This window comes from Marmota flaviventris, chromosome 10, assembly GCF_047511675.1.
Source record: "Marmota flaviventris isolate mMarFla1 chromosome 10, mMarFla1.hap1, whole genome shotgun sequence".
Classification (NCBI taxonomy): Eukaryota; Metazoa; Chordata; class Mammalia; order Rodentia; family Sciuridae; genus Marmota; species Marmota flaviventris.
In genome coordinates this window covers 54345001-54369213 of record NC_092507.1, presented here as the reverse complement: position 1 = coordinate 54369213, position 24213 = coordinate 54345001, and the positions used below count along the sequence as shown (strand labels likewise).

The 24213-nt window shown below is 40.1% G+C and overlaps 1 protein-coding gene across 2 annotated transcripts in view; it reads right to left on the bottom strand.

The window, feature by feature from the left end:
* Window positions 1-24213, bottom strand: part of Pde4b (phosphodiesterase 4B) — a 424568-nt gene that overhangs the window by 40114 nt on the left and 360241 nt on the right. Inside the window, exons 1-2 of one of the 2 annotated variants that reach the window (XM_071617924.1) lie at window positions 1777-1796; window positions 1352-1464 (exon numbers count right to left, since the gene is read on the bottom strand). In XM_071617924.1, the coding sequence (XP_071474025.1) occupies window positions 1352-1441 (90 nt within the window). In that variant the 5' untranslated portion in view covers window positions 1442-1464; window positions 1777-1796. Of the gene's footprint in view, window positions 1-1351; window positions 1465-1776; window positions 1797-24213 lie in introns of those variants that run through there. The other variant, XM_027949471.2, reaches the window with a different exon arrangement.

Sequence of the window (24213 nt, the reverse complement as noted above, 5' to 3'; positions counted from 1 at the left end):
TACCAGCCGGAAAGTCCCAGAACTTAGCACTCAAATGAGAGTTTCGAAGTCAGTAAATGATATTTAAACCTCAAGGGTGCCCTTTTGTTTTTTCCCCCTGCCAAAATGAACTCTGAATTACAATTTCAGAAAGAGACTTATTTTGCCCTTTTATCAACCAATAAACAAATAACGAGTTCCAGAGTAAGAAAAGCGACGCACATTCACCAGGGCACCTCAGGCTGGCAGGTGTGGAACAGAACCTCTTCCCAATCTCAGAAATGTAAGACAATAACAGAATGCCTCAGGCTAGAATGATTGGGAAGTCTAAACAGTGCTCTTGTGAGGGAATAGGGACAAGGCCTTCCATTAAAGTGATATATATATATATATATATATATATATATATATATATATATATCTCACAGATATATGCTCCTGTGTGGTGTGTGTATGTATATGTATGTGTGTGTGTGTGTGTGTGTGTGTGTGTGTGTATATATATATATATATATATATATATATATATATATAAGCGAGAGAGTGCCAGCATTCTCCAAGAGGGAAAAATACAAACAACAAGCAACAACTCTCACTATAACCTACATAAATTAGCACCCTAAGTCCAGGTGTTAATTAAACAAATGATATAATGATAGAAAATTAAAGCTTTTCAAAACTACGTTTTGTCTAGAGTTGGTAAATAAATCCATTTTTTGGCAGTATGGGTAGACCTTAATTTCAAAGGATTCCACTTTGAAGCTCAGCAAACTTTTAAAAAACTCACTGTCTTTGACAACAAGGTATATTGTTACTTTTTTATCTTAGGTCAAGTCAGCATCACAAAAGAAACATTAGAATGTCTCCCACTGTCTTTCTTAGAAGGAATTTACCAAACTTAAGGGCAAATCATTGTGTCCCATCGATGTAAGGAGGTTGAATTAATTTATTAATTAATTAATTTCATATATATATATATATATATATATATATATATATATATATTTCTTTTTTCACCTTACTGCAGTGCAGCCCTGTGGACTCTGATTCAGATTTTAGTTTTCTGATGATTGTAAAATTTTTAAAAAGGAAGCATTGTCATTTGTATACTAGCTTGGAAGATATATCCTTCGCCTTTAACATATTCTAAACGGCATCAATTAGAGAAGCTTGTTTTCTGGTAATAAAGCTACACTTTTGCTATAGCACGGAGACATAAAGTGTGGCCCTTTGGAACAGTCTCCTGAGAGCTCAGCAGTCTTACATTCGCTTGTGCCCTCTGCAACATGCTGCTGCAGACCCAGGCTCAGGGAGCCAGAGCTCCGGGGGAGCAGGTCATACTTTAATGTAGCAGACGGTGGTGGTCGCTTACCTTGTTAGAAGCCATCTCACTGACAGAGCGGTAGGTCTGTATGGTCTCTAGCTGGTCTAAGCACCAGTCTAGTTCCTCCAGCGTTTCCATTGCTAATTTTTGATAAGATTCTTCTGCAAACAAACACACAGACATGTAGTTAGGCTGGAGCGGCTGCAGGCTGTCCATAGCAGAGTCAACGCTGCCACTGCTGATCGCCGCGCTGCTGAAGGTGCCCCCTTGCTCCTTCATTATTTGCTTGCGGACTCCTTCCTTCCAGCTCTCTCCACCAGGAGAACAAATCACCGTGGTGCTCTGCCCCAGACGGCTGGTGCCAAGTTCTCAACCCCTGCCTCCCCCCACCCCCCAGCCCCCGCCTGGATGAGGTGTCAGTGATCTACCAAGAAACTTCCTCTGAGGAAGAAGGCGGGGGAACAGTCTCTTACACCCTCATCTGCATACATGTGCCCTAAAACTAAAGGCAGAAGAAAGGAAGACTTTTCTCAGGCTCTCTCTGCCTTAGTCATTCCGGGGCTCTTTAGGGTATGTGAGGTCATTTCTGAGTGTTTGCAGTCAGAGAGGAGAAATGAGGAAAGCTTTTCCTCATTTTGCTTTTCTTCTAAATGGAACCGACATTGGAAAGCTGGGGGAGAACCCTTTGACCACTACGTTCAAAGGCTGCTGCTACGTCGTCATTCATTCTGGGAATGTGTTGGTGTTGGAATAACTGTGGATTCAGCAAACACTGACCTGCACAAATAAAGGGGCGTTCGCTGCTCCTTTCTCTTCCCTGAATCTCACCTTTAACTAAAGGCAAAGTGAGGTCTCCCTGATAAGACTCCAGTCTAGGAGAAACAGTCTGGAGTTTTTACGTGAACACGTTTATTGGCCTGGGAGCCCTGCAGCTCTTGTTATACTAAACAAAGTAAAACTTCCCTCCTGCAAGTGCCAGGGTCACAGGGAAATTCTGAACCGGACTTTCAGGTGGAGCCAGATGTGAACGCTGTAGATTTTCATTTTAATTAAAGCTAGGGGCTCTGATTTGTTGTTGTAGGAAGTGAGAATTTCTGGGAATATTTCTAAGTGCTTCATACCAAAAAAAAAATACTGTTTTCAAGATCATTTTTGCTGGACAATTAAAACTCTTTTACTTATTTACCGCATGTCATTCCATATCCAAAGATTTGTGGGTCTGAACAAATACTTCAGGTTATTGACTTAAGAAACCTATGTTAATAAACACTAAATTAATTTTATAATCCTAGATGAATTAATGAAGCTACAGGCAGTTATAAAAAGCAGTCGGACTTTCCCACTTCTTGAACATTTTTGAGGGAAGTGACATCCATTCACCCTGCTGAGATTTCTGGAATGCACACAATAGGCACTAATAAAATAAGAAATTTATTTTGGAGTCCTAATATAACATTCATGTCTGATTTAGAGCACATTTCTTATACAATTATACAGAAATCCTAGTGAGACCACATAGCTTTTTATTTTTATACGAATAATTTTGTGTGTGTGGCACTCCAGTACTTGAGACAGAAAGGGAGTAAACAGAAGTGTAATTCCAAGTGAATGGAATCAATTGGCCACAGATGCACATTTCAAAGAATCCTTTCTTTGTTTATTCCCCTAATACTGGTACACCTCAGGATAAAGAGGGGTTAAAATTCAATATCCTGTATGTCATACTTGAAAAGCCACAAAACCACCAGACGTAACTTCCTCCATTTTTTCACACTCCTCAAAAATGTGTAGACAAGAATTGAGGTGTTTTTAATAAAATGTATTTAATGGCTTTCTTCTTCTCTTTTGCAATACTGCCTCATCATGAAGATTTTCCTCACTCCATAGTGTGTCCCCAAACACCCCCTTGCCTCCTGGGTTTACTTCCAGAAGAACACTTCTTCCAACGAACCTTACCCAAAGGTAAAGAGCCTTCCCGACCCCATTCCCTCTAACAAAATAAAAAGTGCAACCATCTCCCAATGCCTTGGGCTTTACTGTCTTGTATGCAAAACAACTGTAAGATGATATAGTATGGTTCTCCTTCATGAAGAGGAAAAAGGAGAAGTCATTCTACTCTAACCACATAGAAAACATAGTAAGTATACCAGCAGAAGCTTTGAAAACAGAGGAGCACTCTTCAAAGACATAATGATTAGGTATACCAGCATACCAGCAGCTCATTTGTGGCCATGACAGCATAAGCGCATAAGTACTGTGCTTCCAGACTTGGTCCAAAATGAGGTGTGGGACTGGCTGATAGATGCCAAAGAATTTTGCACCATGGCCCTCTATTCTTCAGGTCAACCACAATATTTTTTCAGCAAAAAATTTATTATATTTTGAAGTTATGTAGTTAGACTTGTCACTTTCCAAAGTCTTAATCCACAGTCAGGACTGCCTTATCATTTATCATAGCTACTAACTAAGGTAGGGGGGCACAGGCATAAGATTGGGCTGTGGCTGTGGCTCAGTGGTAGAGCACTCATCTGGCATGTGTGAAGCACTGGGTTCAATCCTCAGCACCACATAAAAATAAAATAAAGGTATTGTGTCCACCTACAACTAAAAAAATACATATTTTTAAAAAACGGACTATATATGAGATAGGAGGCCTGAAACGCCTTCTTGGACATAACCAAAGAAAGTGACCATTGCAGCTCAGGACTGGCCTCCATGCTACAACTTGGCAACTCTGGCATCACACCAGTGTTTGGTCCCCTAGACACCCAGGAAATACTTGGAGAAATGGAAACCAAAGTGCCTGCCCAAGCAGCCTGCCAAGCCTTGGGTATCTGGAGGCAGAACAGCACTTATGCAATTACTACACAAAAAGCTTCAGCTTTGAAGTAACAATCAGAAATATTGACTTTGTCTTCTACTAGTTATTGTATGATACTACATCTCAACTTCCTACATCTATAAAATACGAAAAAAGAATATTTATCCCATGAAGTTATAAAGGGATTAAATGAGATAAAATATATAAAGTGCCTAGTAGAGTAGCCAGTTCTTAGTAGGTGATCGATACATACAAGTAATTATTAATGATACTCAAAGAAACTCAAAGGCCTAGCACTGAGAGTGAAGAAGAACAGGAAGAGGAATTGGAAGGAAGATAGCAGAGCTGCATATTCAACAAGGGATATTACAGTAAGAACTGCAGCATCATTTGCAGGGCTCAATGTACAATTGAAAGTACAGGGACCCTTGTTCCCAAAGCAGGAAAAAGTGCTGTTAGAGGTACTAGTGATGATATTTCTTCTTTTCTTCTGTCATGTTGAGGTTCTCTCTACCCCCAAACTTCCAGTTTTAAAATACTTTTACACTGGCTGAAAAGTTGCAAAGATAATGTAGAAGGTTTTCCACATATTCTGCATCCTGGTTTATCCATTGTTGACATCTCACATCTTGTGGTATGCTTGTCACAATTAATGAATGGCTTCATGAGTTTTACTTAATGTCATATTCTTTCAGGCATTGGCATATCGTGAGATGAGTACAGACATTCCCAGAAGACCAAAGGCTTTGCCTCTTACAACTTAGGGCATACATACATATAGCTTACCAACTACTGGGTACCTCTCTTGCCAGTTGCCAGACTGCTATGCCCCAGCAAGAGGTGGGCCCTCCATAGCAGAATAATCCTTAAGGTATTATGTGTATCCCTATGAGTACCCCAAATTCTTTTCTGGGATGTGCTAGTTACCTGAATCAGAGGTAAGCAAAAGGCTTATTCCCACCAAGACATGGTCTCTGTCCACCACATTACAGCCTTACCAGCCCAGGGCAGGAACAACTACAGCCATACCCACACTTTATACTTTGCAAGGCACAGGGGACCAAATCAGATCCTCCCTGTACTTGCACCCAGAAACCTGGTGGGGATGGAGAGAAGCAGTGATCATGCATGGGGGCAGGAGGAAGGAGGCTGGAAGACTCTTGGGGTGCCAGGGATCAAAGGAAGAGGATGGTAGAAACCTAAAGACTGGGGATGTAGCTTAGTGGTAGAGTGCTTGCTTAGCATTAACAAGGCCCTGGGTTTGACCCTTAGCACTGAAAACAAAACAAAATAAAATAATAACCAGGTGAACCAGCCCAGGGAAGACAGGAAGGTGGCAGGATGTTGGACAGTGTATGAGTCAAGTGTGTGCCATTGGCACACACTCCATTGTCTCATCTGATTTCACTTACAAAACACAAGTACAAAAATAAATTAGGAGTTTCAAGATGGCAAACATGGAGTCCCTCTGAGCATGGGGTCCTGTGCAACCATACAGATTGTATGCCCATGGGGCTGGCTCTGTGCTTATCTTACTTAAGCTGGTCCCAAGAAAAAACAAGCTTAACTCTGTAGAAGTAAGTCTCAAAAGAGTAGCAGTAGCTAATGTAACCATGTATGGTCATTCAGTCAACTCTGGTTTCAAATATTTTCAGAGGGAAGGAGCAAGGATAACAACTACCTTCCTTTCCTCCTTTTTTTTTTTTTTTCTCTTTCTTTCACTCCAACAAGAGTGGCAAAGGAAGAATTTCTTCCTTTTGCAGGCCTGGTAGGTATTGTTTTTGATCCCGAGAAACAGGAAAAGAAAATGGATTAATGATTATAATTACTATCAATCTAGTAATAATACATGGCATTCAAATAGCTCTTTTCTTTAAGGAGCTCCAAACACACTATTCATTAATCCTTGCAACACCTCTGTGCGTTAGACATGGAAGAGGTATGATTATCTCTGATTTAACTTAAGGCACAAGCTAAGAGGTCAGAGGTTAAATTGTTAAGAGAAAATAGTCCCTCCAGATTTCTAGCCAGACTGTATCTTGGTCTGTGAAATAGAGGTTTCACTTCAGCACTGAAAAGCACAGGTATTATTGAAAATGCTGCATTTAAAGTTGCATGTCATCTTTTGAGTCTTTTCTAGCTAAAGTTGCATAATTGCTTTCCCAAATGTTGTCAGCTCTTGAGTCTCCTCTTCCCTTTTCTGATCCACTTTATGCAGCCCTCAGGAAAGGGAGGCTGTGCAATATTTACTTGGAAGACCAGGTGTAGTTCTCATCTTGCTTCAGTGGGCAGCCTCAGGAAAATTACCTAAGTAATTTATTTACTTGTAAACTGAGGTGGGAAAACTATTCTAGTCTCATGATGAAGGCAGAGTCATAGGAGAATAGATATAAAAACATGATAATTTAAAAATTATCATACACCTCTTGCAAATATCTCATTTATTGTTACAGATGGGATACAAGTACACTGTAAAAATTTTAAAAAATTACAAATAAGACAACCTTGTAATGATAAAAATCTCACTTTTTTTATGAGAGATCACCACTGTTAATCCCTTGGTGTGTATCCATTCATGTATATATGCATGTATATGTGGGTGTGTACATACATATGACAAATAGAGTCACAACTATGCAAATGGTTGAGCAGAATAATCTTTTTTCATTCAATGTCTTTACTTTTTTCTGTTTTAATATTTTTTTCAATTCAATTACTATTTGGTTCATAGTCCAGTTTCTCCAGTTATTTCTTGAGAATTCAGTACCAGTGTGTGGGTGTTATAAGAATGGAGTTGGGAAGAAGGACATATCCAGAGAAGGGTGACATTAGGAAAGGTAATTGGAAACCTCTGCCTGGCCACGGATAGTTAGCTGTTCGTTGTTAGAAAACATGGGAAGAGATTTTAGCATTTATGAAGTCAATGGCTGAGCTGGTAACAGACCTCAAGTGCCCTAGAAGCTGGTCTTCAATCTGTGCAGCCAAGTGTGATCTCATTATCCAACTGATCTCATGAAAAAGTAGGGACAGAGGCTCTCTAACATTTAACATTGAAACTCTTCATGTCATCATTTTCTTTTTTTAAATGTTTATTTGTTCTTCAGTGGATATCATCATTCTTAATACAGAAAAGTATACTGAGGTCCAGAAAAGTCAATGCCCAAATACACGTGATTAGTAGGTAAAACCTTCACAGTATACTACAAATATAAATTTGCTACAAATTCCACCTATATGTATTTTTTAATATAGCTCAGAATAAATCAGAAATTTGTCATTTTCCTCCACATAGAAAATAAATGCAAATCACCATGTTTATCAGCTTCACATCATTGAACTTTCTTCTCATTACAGAGGGTGGTTTCTACTTACAAGGTTATGTTAGTGGTTAAGTCAATCAGAACTCCCACATGCATCTCCTAAGCATAAATGAATGCTGTCTTCTAAGTATAAGTGTGGAGCAAAAGAAACCAAATGTTAAAAAAATATATGAAAAAAAGTACGGTTCAATTATTTAAAGTTCCAAAGATGCAAAAACGAATCTACAATGTTAGAAGTCAAGATAGTGGTTATCTTGGGGTGGGAGATTAATGACCAAGATGGACTTGAGAGGCTTTCTACAGGTCTGGCAATGATATATTTATTGGTCTGAGTGTTGATTAAATAACTGTCCATTTTATGAAAATTTACTGACTTCTAAACTTATGATTTGGGAACTTTTCTTTGTCTTTTGCTTTTCTGAGCAAGCTTTAAGATGAAAAAAAAAAAGAAGCAAGAGTAGGATTTGCAAAAACACATTTCCTTTCCTTTGGTTAAGCTGTAGCCATGGTTATTTGAAACAAAATTTTAAGTCTCACAGAGCTGAGTTATAACAACAAAAAGATGTTGGTTTTGAGATGACATAGACTGGGTTGCTCCTACTAATCCAAAATTCAGTAGATTACTTTAGAGTCTTACAGCTGTTTATAAATCCTGACTGTGCCACTTGCTAGAAGTGTGATCTTAGACGAGTTAGGTAGCCTGTTGTATCTCCACCTCGTCACCTGGGAAACAGGAAGAGGCCTAAACCAGCTGTGAGAATTGAATGAGTCATCATATACTAAGCATTTGGTGTAATGCCTGACACATGTCAGGAACTTTTTCCTCCCTTCTCACCCCTTCGTCTCTGGTCCTGGGTCACTTTCTTGAGGGTAGATGGATGTATGTGATACTAAATCAGGTGGAGTTTAGCTTTGACCTGAGAGAAGGGAGCCAATGTAAGGCTGGCCAGGGAATCCTAAAATGTCCCTCCCACTGCATAACTTCAGGAAACCGCCTCCTTCAGTTAGAAATTATTGGTTTTCACCAAACTCTGACACACCTGAGCAGTGGTTCATTAAACATGGAGAATTGTACAAAAAGCTGTTCCCTTATTCATTTGTTCCACAAAATGCATAGGGCATCTCTTATGTGTCAAGCCTGTCGCTGGGTGGGGTGCTGGGTCACAACATGGGGTAAGATGCCTCAGGAATGGTAGTGTCTACTGCACTGAGTGATTATACTGGAAACACCTTTACCATTCTCCAAATTATCAGTCTAAGAAGATAGGTTCCTTCTTTACTCTTCAGATCCTCGCTAGTGAGAAGTGTGTGTTTGTTCGATTCTTCACATTTGGTATATGACTCTAAATTTGTGCACTAGCTTCTACCCCTGTAGATGTCCTTAGTCTATTCCTCCATAAACCCGGGGTGCTTTGGAATTAGCATGCTTATTTCATTTTCCCCATAGTACAAAAAGTTAAATCCTTTTTTTATATGTAAAAAAACAAAAGTAAAATAGTTTCATACCTATGAAGATCAGTCTCTCATCCAAAGGGGTTAGGTTGAGATTATTGGCCCATGTATTTGATGGTCTTAGTTATGGCTTTTCCCTTATTGTTACCAATATATTTCTTCATCATAAAGTATGATGTTCAAAGCTATATATATTTTTGATGAGTATGTAGTAAATGCAGTACATTTGAGTGAGAGCTCAACATTTCAAACTTAAGTGAAACATTCTTAGAACAAAACACAGTAACTGAAATATAAACTGCACAATGCAATTCTTCCAAAGGCCAAGTTTGGAAGACCTATGTGGCCTTTCTTTAGACAGGATTTTGTTAATGTGTTTTTATGAATATGGAACTTTGCAACTGCATGTGACAGGGATTTCACTCTGGGTGGATTCACTGAAGAAGAGGTCCACAGCCCTCAAGGGAAATCACAGGGAAAAGTAGGTCATTTTGATGCTGTTCTCTTTAGCAAACTCATCTAAGACAGCAAGCTTAAAAATCTCCAATCACAACCAGCTTTTGTATATATAACTTGACAGTGTGCCAGACACTTTCACTTGCATATCTCATTTTTCCTTGAAAAAGAAACCCCTGGAGATAGAAATTATTATGATGATGACATGCATTTTCCATTATGCACATGAGAAAAGTGGGGCTTGGACATGTTTAACCATTTGTTCAAACTTATTAGAGGAGAGGAAAAAAAAGGGGTTAGGGGAGAAGAAGGGAGAAGGAAGGGAGAGGGAAGGAAAGAAGGAGAGAGATAATTGAAATAAAATTGTATGATCTAAATTTTGTGATTTTTTTTTTTTTTTTGCTAAGCCATGGGGCCTATTACAAATAGGCCAAGGATCTTTATCTAACTGAGGTGGTCTTAGACAAGGCAAAATGATATCTTTGATTTGGCTGACTCATGGTACACTCTCTTTTGCTCTTCCTCCCATTCTTTTAGTGTCTACCTTACCAGAACCTGCTCTCCAAAAAGACCGACTTTGGCATTGACTTACTTATGAGACTCTGTGCTCATCCAGTTAAAACATGTACCACCAATGTGAAAGGGACTTTCACCACCAATGCTCAAGGAACTTAATAATCCATCTGGGCTGGTATTAATGACCAATGGCACATGGAAGTGATCAGAGATGGAGGAAAGTTGCTGTCCAGTTGCTTTTATAACAAATTAGGCATATATAGGGAAGATTTATGAAGATTATAGAATAGGGGTTAAAAGCTTGGTCTCTAGAGTTAGATCGCTTAGGTTCATATTCTAATACTATCACTTGCTGTTATTTATTGAACCTTAACCTTGGGAAAGTTAATTATGCTATTTAACCCATTTAATGAGAATAATAATAATAGTATCATGTGACAGCATTAAAAAGTGGGGCCTTCAGTAGATCATGAGAGTAGACCCCTCATGAATGGGAAAAACAACCTTATTCAAGGATTGAGGGACCTTGCCAGGCCTTTTGTCTATTCCTCTGTATGAGGATGCATCCCTTGTCTCCTCCAGAGGTTGAAGCAGCAAGGTGCCATCATGAAGCCAAGAGAGCAACCCTCATCAGACACAGAACCTGCTGTGCCTGATGGCACCTTGATATTATACTTCCAGTCTCCAGAACTCTGAGAAATAAACTTCTGTTCTTTATAAATCACACAGGCTCAGATATTTTGTTCTAGCAACAGGAACAAATTAAAATCTACTGCTTTTTTTAATTCCAGTAGCCTGTACAGAAGATGAAGATGCGTAGAAACAGGTAGTAGCAGTGGAGATGGCAGTGCATGCACTTGAGACATTTGTGACTCACAATCATTGACCTCAAGGGTGGCGGTGCTTGACTATTGACCAAAATTCACAGTGGCTGCAGCTATTCAGGTCTAGAAATGGGATTTTTATCAGTGCATTTTGAGTTCACTCAGCTCAAACTAGCCCAACTCATAAGAATTCAAAGAAATCAGAGGCCAATGCATTCACATTGAGAAAGAACAATCATCTACAAAGAGCTTTCCATGTCTCCTGGTTATCTCATGCTTTTCTACATGGGAGACCAAATTATAATCATAAGGATACTTGGTAGGTGTAAAATCTGAGAGGAGTCAGATGGTTTAGAGGGCTCCTTTTTCAAGCCTGATAGACTCAGCTCTGTGACTGCAACGTGAGAGCTGTTTCTGTTCAATCATTTCCATCTGCCCAAAGTGCTTCTCCTGGGCTTTTTTTTTTTTTTTTTTTTTCACCTGGCTAACTCTTACTTACCTTTTAAGACTCAGCCTAGAGTATCTTTTCTATACCATTTCCTAAATGTTCTGAGGTTGAATTAAACTCCCTTCCTCTAAGCTCTCACAATACTACCTGAAATCTGCTATTTTCTTTCTGTTTTTGGCGGGTGCACTGGGGATTGAACTCAGGGGCACCCAACCACTGAGCCACATCCCCAGCCCTATTTTGTATTTTATATAGAGACAGGGTCTCACTGAGTTGCTTAGCACCTCACTTTTGCTGAGGCTGGCTTTGAACTGTGATTCTCCTGCCTCAGCCTCCTCAGCCGCTGGGATTACAGGCATGTGCCATGGCGCCTGGCTGAAATCTGATATTTTAGACTGATCATATTTTCTAACTGTTTCTATTTATCTCCCCTATCTAACCTTCTCAAGATCAGACTTGTCCTTCATGCAGCACTTGCCTAGTTGTGGCTCAAAAATATTGCTTGTCCTATTGACTTGCCTAACATATTAAAAGACGGGATTCCCATTCCCAAAAGGAAAGGGAGCTACTACTGAATGGGATTAAAGACATGCTATCATAATTCTTGTTTCTTATCCTTTTTGCCAGTACCCACAAAACACCTTCTTTTTCGCTGATTTATTCAATGCTACCACAATTAACAAGCTCTATGTTTCTCTGCAATCTTGATTGGATTTCTAGGGTGGCTAGTTTTTAAATGGGGAAAATTCTGCCTCTGTGGGACTGCTGCATAATCATTTGCAGATTTTGTCATTTAACTTTCCCTAAATAGCCCAATTCAGTAAATTTTGTGCAGGTTTCTCTGCGCCACATGTTACTAGAATTCCAAGTGGATTTTTCAGTTGTCATAAGAAAGAAGATACAAGCAAAGCTCACAGGCAGCAGAGCTAGAACTTCAGAACACGGGGAAAGGGAAATCAGGAGAGATTTGGAGGCTGATGAAGAATGAGTGGAATTTCAAGAGATGGAAAACTTGACGTAAGAAAAATGAAGTTAGAAATATGTCACACCATTCATTCCTGTTTGAGGAGGACAGATATACCAGTTCTATTTGGTTAGAATATTTGGTTTGAGTAGAGTGGGATTAACTTGTAAAAGTAACGTGGTCACAGCCAGGACTTGGAGAACTTTTTATGCTAAACTAAGGAATCTGACTTGACTTGGCAGGCACTGGGGAGTCATCTAAAACTGCTCAACAGGAGAATGACATGCACAGAGTGCTTTATAAATCTCTTAATACCATTTTATATTTATCTAATGTTTTGCAGGTATAGATCACTTTCGTATGTGTCATTTCTTTTAATCCTCATCATAGTCTGTGAGAACACTATTATTGTCTCTATGTTATAAAGGAAAATGAAACTCAGAGAGTTTAAGCATCTCATGCCAAGTCCTATAACCAGTAAATGCAGAAGCCTTTAATCCAGTCTTGCTGATTCTAGATTCAGTGCCCTTCCTATATGCAATATAGCCTATAAGAAGATGAATTATTAATTTGATGGCAGTAAGCTACAAGAGTCTAAAATGTGGTAGAGAATAAGCATGTGGTAAATTATTAATATCAGACAGTAGTATTTGTGGGAAAAGTTAGGAGTTTAAGAACAATGAAGTTTCAAATTAAGGTTCTATCAGAGGGAATGCAAAGGTTATTTATATCTCAATTTTAACTTTATTTTAGAAGGAAAATTGTCAAAGGTATCTCAAAAATGTGGGAAGTAGAAGCAAATATGTTTGCTGTTAGGTGTAAATGTGGAAGGTCGGGAGGAAGAGAGGAGAAGTTCTCCAATTTCCTGAAGCATCATCTGCTTAATCTCTTTCATCTGCCTATAGGAAAGCACTATCTACCCAGTACTATCTTAGGTGATGTCTCAGATCACATGGGGCTTGGGGTGGGTCACCCTCTGAGAAAAGCATTGCATTTGATAGTGCAAGTGTTACAAAGAGCAGAAAGCCTGTTGCTTGCAGTCTTTTCCAATTAACAAAGAAATTTCATTTTTTTCTACAAGCAAAGCCATTAAATGTATTTCTGTTTTTACAAATGAGATCAATGAGGCTCATCAAGGTGAAGGGACTTACTTTAGAAACTGGAATTCCCACACTGTCCAATGTTGCTACTAACCACATGTACCCATTGAGCACTTCAAATGTCACTAATGTGATGTGAGATGCGCTGAAATATAACATATAACATTTCAAAGACATTGTATAAAAATGCTGTAAAATAGCTCAATAGATGTTACTTCTTGATTTTAGATAAAATAAATTAAGTAAAATACATTGTTAAAATAGTTGTGCTTTTTTATATGCTTACTAGAAAATTTGAAATGGTCTATGGGGCTTGTGCTGTATTTTTATTGTTTATTTTATTGGGTGGTGTTATTCCCAATTGTGAGACTACAGCTGGGACTTGAATACTCCAAGGCCTGCATTCATTCCATCATAAATGCTTGCTTTAAAAGAGGTGATAATACATGCAACAAGAATCATAGCTAATATTTATTGAGTACTAGTCAGTGTTTCTAAGCACTTCACATCCATTAACTATTAATCTTTATCATAAATTAATGACTTGAGTATTTGTTTCCATACAATAGATAATATTATTTTATAAATGGAGAAACAAAGAAATTCAGTATCTTTCCCAGGGTCACAGACTTGGTGGAGCCTGAATTCAGATTTAGGAGGTCTGCCTTCAGTACTATTAAGATTGCTTTAGTGGCTTTCTCTTTTGGCTAAGTCCCAAAGGAATGTTTGGATTGGTACAACTTTATTTTTTACCTACTGTAAATGAGGCAATGCTTGAGAGACTTTGTATATTATCTCATTTAATCTCTGCAATAACCTCAGTAAGTAGTTGAGTCTCAGAGAGGTTACACAATCTGCCCAAAGTTACACCACTAAGTACATGCTAAAACTCAATTTCTAATCCAGCCTGAATCCAAAGTTGATACTTATCACTACTCCAGTCTGTAAAAGAGCTGCATCTGAAGCTCCTGGGGCGATTCCCAGGTTAAACCCCAGGTGTGCAGAGCAATCTCCCCAGGGTGGCTTCTGGGAAGTGTTCTTTTTAGAATTGCTGCAGGAGATCTCCATCCCCAGCCTGATGTGATAACCATCCTATTTGAGTCTACGATTTTCAAACTCTTTTTCTAGAAGTCCCATCTCTTCATTCTGGTCTAGGAGCTGATGAAATTTTTTTTTAAAACAAAGAAAATTAGAATATTTCTTTCAGTCGGTCTTCAGTAGGGCTGACCATTCACCTTCAACAAAATCGCTACTGCTCTCAAATCTCACCATCTGCCCTAAAATGTGGTAGGCAGTGGTCTAATTAAGCAGAGATAATCATAGAATCCAGAGAGAAAACGGTCTCTCCCAAACAACCACCACAACAAAACAAAAACAAAACAAAACCAAAAAACCCAACTCTCTTAGCAAACTTCTCAGCACTTGCAGCCTGTCTAAGGTGTGAAAGGTGGGACTTTCAGAGGTACAGTCATGGTGGGTTCCAGGAAGGAACACATTGGCAGGAGACTTACAGTCTCTTAAGGTGATTTACGGGTTCTGGGTGATTCAATAAGAACCACTGGATGTGAATGAAGACTCAGAATCAACAAAGCCAAGCGACTTTCAGGTGTGGGTTTTAAGTGTGTGCGTGTTGGGGAGGGTTAACAGTATGCTTTTTTTTGCAGCTTCTGCGGGTAGACAGACAGTTGCTTTATACAAGAGATTCAGAACTTCCAACGAAATATAAAATTAGGCCGGGGTTTCATGGCAACCCAACTCTACACAGTAGCAAACAAGAATTGTTTGAGAATCAGAGAAAGAAGCCAACCCTGTGTATGTCACAGCTCTGCTTTCCTTTGGCCAGTTTCTCCTAATTTAGCAGTACTTCCGTCCCTGCCCTAATTTCCCTTGGTTCGTAAACGACGTCACTTAACTGAACACAGCTCCAGACTTTAGAAAAACAAAATTTTGTATTTCAGCAGAGGTTTTCTTGGCAGTTCTCCCTTGGAAGAATTTTACTTAATTCTGATTTTCACTTTTTACTCTTGAAAGATCATAGCTATCAGTTGTGCTCACTTTCCTCCTGTTTCTTCCTTTCCTCTGCACTGTCTACTGGAGAATAATGCAGGGTCTGTTTAAATGTGATTAAAGATTTCAGTGTTTGGTTCAAACCAATATTTACCAGTGAAATGCTGCCAATGTAAATGTGCAAGCAAGGTAGAAAATATTGGTTTAAATCAGTCTCCCCCTGGACACACGCATACCCACAAGCACTGTAGATGTTTGACATGTCACTTCTGACACCCTGGACTCTTTTTGCCAGCTTCATGCATGTAGCAGCTGGACACGGATTCAGAACAATCTTAAAAATAATATAATCTAGATAATAAACTCCTAGAGGAATTGTTCTAAAATTGTTTTCTTACTAGCTAACGTGGTTGTTATTGCTATTTATTCATTTATTTTTTGTTCTGGTGATTCTTCTGGCATTTATCACACGAGGTCATGTTATCTGGTTGAAAAGGTTCCCCTGGAGTAGGAAAATTTGAGTTATTTGACAGAGTAGTAAACACGGGAATGCTAAGTCTTTAAAAAATAGATTATACTACAAATCTTATTGCAGAAATATAGAATAGACATTTAGAGATTAAGTCAGTCTTGCTGAGTGATTGCTTTAATTTAGCAAACTTTGATTGAATTGAATTTATTCACTGATTGAATTTATTGAATGAATGAATTATGGTTACACTTTGAATGAATTTCAAATAGTTGTAGTTTGGATTAGAAATTAGTGTTCTGAAACTGAATCGTCTAGCCAACTAGCAGACAGAAAGCCCCAGCTGGCACCTGGCAGCTCAGCCTCAGGAAGGAGCCCAGAAGGGTGGAGAGAAAGTGAGATTTATGAGGGAGGTGAAGGCTCGGAGCCCAACCCTCAGCAAAAACTTTGAATTGCACAGTTTCCATACTTTACTTCCATTTAGGTGGGAGGGTTGGTCTGAGCCGAGGAAGAGGGAATGGCTCATCTATAAGAAAGGCCACTGAAGTTGCTAATGGCAGCCCTGAACAGTACCTGGTAAACAGCAGGAACTTAGTAAATGCTTGCCTCATGAAGAGGGGAAATGAAATGCCTTAATCTAATGTAATTTATGTGGCTAAGTGTGGAATTTTCCAGTTCAAATTTAGGGGCAGGAATAATGTCGATGTCTCCCAGTGATAAAATCCCCTTTATTACTTTCTCTAACTGCAGATGCACCAAAGACTGAAGCACCATGGGATGAATGGACAAGAAGGACAGCATTCACCATCACAACCATCATCAGACGTCCAGTCTGAGCAAAATGTCTCTAATCTTCAAACAACCCGGTGAGGGAGATTTTTTATCATCAGTTTATTCACACAACAGAAGAGGTGAAAAGGAAATGGCAAATGGGTCAGGAAAGGTGGTCTGGGTGGCTGGACTTAATAGGGGATCACAATTGGGGACAGAAAGAGCCAAAGTCCCAAAGAAACACTGTCTTTATTATGGTTTAGATAGGAGGTGTCCCCTGCAAAAGTTCATGTGTAAAAACAGTGCAAGAATGTTCAGGGGTGAAATAATTAGATTATGAGAGTTCACTGATATGGATTAACTGGGTGGTAACTATGCAGGTAGGGTGTGGCTGGAGGAAGTAGGTCATTGGGGGTGTGCCTTTGGGGTTTATATTTTGTGCCTGATGAGTAGACCTCTCTCTGCTTCCTGATTACCACGTCCTGGTTTCTCTTTTCCTGTCCCACACCCTCCTTCCATGTCTTCTGCCTTACCTGGGGCCAAAAACCTATGGTCACCTGACCATGGACTGAACCTCTGAAACCATGAGTCAAAACTTTTCCTCCTCTAAATTGTTCTTGTCAGGTCTCTTGCTCTTAGCAATGAAAAACTGATTAAGACAGTCCTCAAGAGGTGTCTGGTCAGTCTGGGGTGCAGGAATGCGCAGATGCAGAATGAATGAGAACAACAAAGGCAAACTGTAGATCGCAGGGTGGATTATCAAAGAATGACCGGCAGCAGCAGAAGTGAACTTGTGCTTTGAACAGAGCAGGCCCTTCCTAATATTTGTAGAAGTACACTGAGCTAAAATTAATAAGCAGCCAGGTAAAGGTAATCGGAGGAGGAAGGACAGGGGACCACAACGAAAGGAAAAGTAGAGAGGAGGCATCTGACTAAATAAAAGAGTGTTGAAGAAAAACAGAAAGGGCCAGATTATGCAGGGAGCAGAGGAGTCTAGATTTGATGCAGGAATAGAAAGTTTCAGAACAGGGGAGAGTCATGAGGAAAGAGGGAATGTGGGACAGTCAGGCTGATGGTAGTCTGTAGGATGGTTCTCCTTGGGAAGTAGCTAGGGTCAGGAATGCTGGGATGACCCTACTGCAGGGGTCCTTACTGAAAACAATGCAGGCTAGAACAGGGGGTGACAATAGAATGGGAGAGAAAAGGTAAGTTCTAAGCAATATTTGGAAGGAAAAACATGTAATCATTAAAGATGGGATAGAGGGGATTAGGGAAGGGAAGGTGTTCAAAGTTGTGACCAAGGTTTCTAGCCACAAGAGCAGAACCACTGATAGATATAAGGGACCTGAGCTAGTAGGGGTTCATTTGTACTGCGCCAAGTTTGGCCTGATTCCCCTGTGGGTCTTTAGCCAGTGGACAGAGACTCAGGCATGGATTGCTGCAAAGGAGCATGATGCTCCCTCCAAAAGGCCCCGGGAGCTGCCTTCTAACCAGTTCCTGGAGAATTGTCAATAACAAATACTTACAAGACCACACCCCCACCCACCTGAACCAGGTGATCTCAGCAAGTCCTTGCTCTCCTACTCCCTGTCCTACGTGTCATCACTCCCCAGCTGTCCCACTATAAGAGCAAAGCTGTGAGTGATGAGGTCTTGGGTGATTTCCAGCTCTTCAGGGCACAAGCTAAGGCAGGTGATTTCTCTCCTCAGCGTCTGTAAGGTACTGGAAAATCCTCCCAGATGGAAAAGACCATTGAAGCTATTAGGGCCCTTAGAGACTGACCATATTTTACCCAGCTCCTTGGTTGGAGCTAGGTTAAGACTTAGGCTGGGAGAAGGGAACTGACATCTGCAAGAAAATACAGCCTTTTTCCAAGGAGCAGAAGAAATCAGCTTCCCCAGCTGTGCAGGGGGATACCAAAAAGGGTAAAAGTAACAATGACTGCCATTGGGACACTTATATTCCAGAAAGACTGTTCAAGAATAGTACTAATTACTGCTCCTTGGGTGGGGGTGTTTTGGGAAGAATTCTTAGAGGAAGTTATGCTTTGGCAGGGCTTTAAAGGATGAATAGAAGCTTGCTTGCCAAGAGGTAGAGAGAAAAGATGAATGCATTCCAGGCAGGAGGAACAGCATTTATCAAAGTAAAGGGATTTGACATTCTACGGTGCTTGGAGTTGTTGCAAGGGTTGAATAGTTTCATGGTAACTGGAGATCAAGAAGGAACAGTTGGACAGTCAGTCAGGATACTGATAGAGCTTAAATTGGGGGTGGGTGTGGGAGGTTGAAAAAAAAAACATAAAGAAGACACCCCCAAGGTGCCTGAGTGATGTTCCAAGGTGTTACAATCACAACCAGATAAGTGTATATGGAGTATCACAGAGAAGTTAGTACTGTTTTCTAACGGGCTAGATAGTAATATTTTAGTCTTATGGGTTATATGGTTTCTGCCGTTTTAGTATGATAAAAACTACAGACAGCACATAAGCAAATGTGTGTGGCTGTGTTCTAGTGAAACCTTATTTGCATAGACAGGTGGCTAGTATATGGGCCATAGTTTGCCAATTCTGCTGTACAGCCTTTGAGATCCTGAAGCCACTTTCTGTATACAGAATAATGGCCTTTCAAAGATGCTTACCTCCTCATCTCTGCAACCTGTGAACATGCTTTGCTATATGGCAAAGGTGAATTAAGGTAGCAGATAGACTTAAGGTCATTACTGGGCTAACCTTAAAATAAACAAGGAGATTATTTGGGATTAGACCAGTGGGCCCAGTGTAATCAACAGATCTTTACATGTGGAATAAGAAACCAGAGAAGTCAGTCACAGGGATGGGATGTGAAGATTTGACTTGCTAGCTTTGAAGATGGAAGGGGGCCAGGAGCCCCGGACCATGCATACCTTCTCAGAGACAGAAAAGGCAAGAATGTGGATTTTCCCCTTCAAGTCTCCAGAAAGGAATGCAGCCTTGCCAACACCTTGATTTATGCGGTTACAAGCCACTATGTTTGTGCAATTTGTTACTGCAGCAATAGAAAGCTAATACACCACCTAGGTGAGCTAAACCTTCTAAATATTCTGGAGCAACCCAAGACCCCAGAGTTAAGAAAGCAGGTTGGACATCCACTGAAATACCTCATTTAGATGCAAAAAGTAGGCTAAAGGCATCTGGATGGGGATGCTGGGAAATGAGGCAATACTTTCAGGGAGTGTTTAGAGTAAGGAGCTGTTTTTACAACTGAAAAGGCTTTATGGGTCCCTGATGTAGTATAAGAGGCATTGAAATGACATTCTCTTTATTTGTGTTTCTCTAGGGTTTCTTAGACCTACAGGCTTGCAGATTTATATCTAAGGAAGGAGAACCTCTGGGCATGAGGGTAAAGATGAAAGTCTCAGAACTGTCTCTGTGCGCGGTACTCAGAGTGGGGAAGTGGGTTGTCAGAAATCAGCCCTGACTTTCTATTCCGCTGGCATTAGGCCACCCTCTGCCCTCCTGCTGTGCCACTGTACCATTTACGTCATGGGGAATACAGTTTTCTGCTTTAAAATGTGTGTTATGAGGGAAATGAGAATATGATACTGATGACATTTGACAAAGGGGCCAGCAGACAGGCTTGAACAGGCTTGGCATACACATGCTGTTACAGGGTCACTTCAGAGACTGCTGCTGCTGGGCACCCACTGAAGAAGTCGACTGAGGTCAAAGGCCCCTGCCCAGAAGTTCTCTCAAGCTACCTGCCATGGCTGTAGGCGGAGGCTGTGGGCTGTGACCTCCCATCCACACTGCAAACATCTTGAAAGCAAAGACCTCACAGCACATAGCCAAGGATCTTCTGTATGCATGAGCAGTCATAGCAGTGACTAATTAATTATTAGGTAAGACAAAAGAGACAACGAGGGCAGATCTTCTCACAGTGATGATTCTTGCAAATTTCTAAAGTTTATGTCAGTTTACAAAACACTCTCTCATACATAATCTCAAATTATCCTTATAATAGTGCTGTAAAGCAAGTAATAGCAGAACCATTTTGCTAATAAAGAGAATGCGTTTTGCAGACATTGAGTCACTGGCTAAAATTCTACAGTCAGTAACTGGAAAAACTTGGGCTTGAACCTAGACCTACAGTTTCTTAGGATGGAGCTCAGCTGTATCCCACAACTGTTCTACCCTTTTTTCCTTCCTTCTCTCTCTCCATCTCCTTTGAAACATGGAGTACCTACTGGGAACCAGACAACACCATTCTAAGTCCTGTGGACACAAACCCAACCAACATGAGGTTCTAAACTTGAAGAATATAAAAGTTGAATGGGGGGAGACAGACAAATCAATGTGCCAATTGTGACACATCCTACTATTAAGATATTTGTTGAGTACTCAGTATATGCCGAGTTTTGTGCTGAGAACCTTCACACTATTCACACCATATGAGGAGGTCTTGTGTTCCCCACTTCACAGAGAAGGAAACGTTTAGAGCCCTTATATACCTATTATCAGCCAGTATCCTCATTCTCTCTCGGCTCAGATCTCATTCTCTTAGCCACCATACTGTGGTAGCTCAACAAAAGCATTAGTGTATAGCCGTATATCCAGGCAGGGCAAGGAGATAGTAAGGGGAAGATGGATTGACTGCCCAGGGCAATTCTGTTTCCCAGCCGGGGCCCTGACACACCTGTAATCCCAGGAATTCTGGAAGTTAAAGCAGGAGGAGGATGGCAACTTCCAGGCCATATGGAGAAATTTAACGAGATCCTCAGCAACTTGGTGAGACCCTATCTCAAAAATTAAAAATGACTGGGGATATGGAGTATAGCTCAGTGATAAGGTGCTCCTGGATTCAATCCCTAGTCCCATAAAAAAAAAGAAAACAACAACAAAAAAGGAAGGTCTCCCTAGAATGTAAGGCATTTGCCAATACCGCAGCATGAAGAAATGAGCCAGTTATTTAAAGGTGGTCTTTGAAGTTGGTCTCTGCTCTAAAAAATGAATATGAGAAGAGGGTATCCTAGAACTTTCACGCCACACATTTTTTTTTTCCTGAGTGGCTATTGTAGGCAAACATTGTCTAGGGGATTCTAAGAGTAATACCATTCAAACTCAGCTCTTGAGGAGGAGCAATCCTACATTTGCACTGAGAGGGTGGGGCTGAAGCCCCTTCCTGAGGGTGATTTGTTGGAGAAGAAAGACTCTGACCTGGGAGTTGGGAGAAGTGGGTACTAATCCCAGTTCATCTTAGACAAGCCCCTCAGCCTGCCAGAGCTCTGACTCTTCAGCTGTGAAATGTGGGTGTTAGGCTAGATGACTTCTAGAGGTCTCTCAGTGCTACTGTTCCTTTATTCTAAGACTTGTTGAGGAAACATAGGAAGGAAGAAGATGTGTTTGGGAGGGTGCTGTGGAGAGAGGACAGTAGCTCATCTCATCAGAAGCCCTCTCACCTGAGCACACTCTGGCACCTGAACCCTGAAAGTGCCCAGCCACCACAGGGTGTGGACTGCTAGGGTCCAGGGCCTGACCTCTGTCATTAGTCTGGAAGGGTTCCTGTAAATAATATTACAGCCAAACAGAGAACCTGACAGGTACCCCAGGAAGTTAATAAACATTAACACATCAGCAACATTAAATGGCTGCTTGAAGCTATGATACTATTATTATTATTATTAACATTATAGTATTATGGTAACTGACACTATTTATTAGAATAATTCTATATACCAGGTGCTGTGCCAGGAGGAGCGCTTTACTTACAATTACCTGTTCCTCTTGGCGAATCTAAGAAGTGTTATTACCTCCATTCTAGAAATAAATTTATGTCTCAGGAAATTAAATAACTCATCTGAAGTCAAGACCATTGCTAAGTAGTAGAGCCTGTATTCTCATCCTGTCGGATGGTCCAAAGCATTGTTCTTCCTCACCTTGCTAAACTTTGCTGCAGTCTGTGGTTCTTTCCATCTGGGTTTTCACCCTTTACGCTGACACACAATGAGAAACAGAAAGAACATACAGCCAGTTAAGAGTAATACTATATTCTTACCTCACGATTTGCAAGGTGCTTTCTTAAGCCACATCATCTGATTCTCACAGCAACTCAGATAACTGGATGCAACATTATCTTTATTTTATAGAAGAAACGGAGCCTTAGCAGAGATTGAGTAACTTGGAGGTTTTAAAATCCATTTGCTACACTAATCACGTACTTGCTTAAATTTCTGACCACTTGGGGACATCGTTTTTCAGAACATTATGTCTTGTGTCTTAAAGTGTATCCAGTTATTTATATTTGTATTGCAGAGTGGTTAACAGAGGGCCTTCCCGGACAGATATTACTGAACAGCAGCTGGTGTTTCCTTAAATCTTCTTCCGGGACTACGTGGACATCATTCCCAAACAACTGAGAATAGTTTGGTGCATCCTAAAGTTCCAAACCCTTGTATAATGATAGTTTTCTTCCTTCAACGTCAGTACATTGAACCCTTTACTGAGTTGACAATGTCTATGTAAACTATATTCAATTTTGCACCTACTTTTCTTATTATAAGGCTGTATATGGTGCTATAGAGTAAATTATGCAGAACTTCTTTAGAAAGTTTCTATTATGCTAAATGCAATTTTAATAAATCTCCATATGTATTAGAAATGTATCTGTCAGGTCTCCTCCCACTTTTAACCCAAAGAAAGCACAGAGAAAAGAAATGTACATTAGTTTTTGCTTATCTGCCTCATATAATTGGATTCTCCTTCATTACAGAAAGTGGTGATTATTTGCAAGATTAAGTTCATGGTTAAGTTCAATCAGAACAACTGCTCCATGCAATAACAGGGAGGGATAACTCTTGCAAGACAAAAAAAAAAAAATACATACACTCACAAAAAAAAATTCATGAAAAAAGTATGATTCAATTTACTTAAAGTTTCAAAGAAACTAAAACCAATCTGACGTTAGAAGTCAAGACCGTGGTTACCTTGGGGGTTTGGTAACCAGGAAGGACATGAGGCTGGTAATGATCTGTCTCTGTCTCTGGGTACTGGTTAAAATAGTGTGCTCATCTTATGAAAGTGTGCTGACATCTACACTTGTGATTTGTGAACAACTGTTTGAATACAGGTTGAGTATGTCCTTCAAAAGTTGATGCATTGAGAACTTGGTTCTCAGTATGGCAATATTGGGAGATAATTTGATATCTTTAAGAGGTGGGGTTTAGTGGGAACTAACTAGGTCATTGAGAGTACAGCCCTCAGAAGGAATTAATGTAGTTCTCAGAGGATCCTGGTTAGTTCTCTCAAGAGGATTGTTACAAAAAAGCACATCTGGCCCCTCCCAGTCTCTCTGGCTTACTGTCATATAATCCCTTCCACCATAATAACATCTGCTGTGATATAATGTATGAAGAGGGGCCTTTGCCTGAGCTGTTACAATGCTATTTGTTTGGACTTTCCACCTCCAAAACTGAGAAAAATAAACTTCTTTTCTTCATTCATTAACCAGCTTCAGGAATTTTGTTATAACAGAAAACAGAATAATATAATGTCATACTTCAACAAAAAGTTTCTGAAAAAAAAAATCAAGAACTCTCTGAATCCCTGGACCTTCCCTTACATCTGTAACTGACATTTTTGCTTCTTCTGTCATGGCTGCTTCACTTGGAGCTTATCATTGTATTGGAGCTTATCAATGTATTGGAGCTTATCAATGTATTGGAGTTTATCAATGTAGAAAACATTCCATTTTAATTCTGAAATTCCTCTTCTATCTCAATCACTGATTTG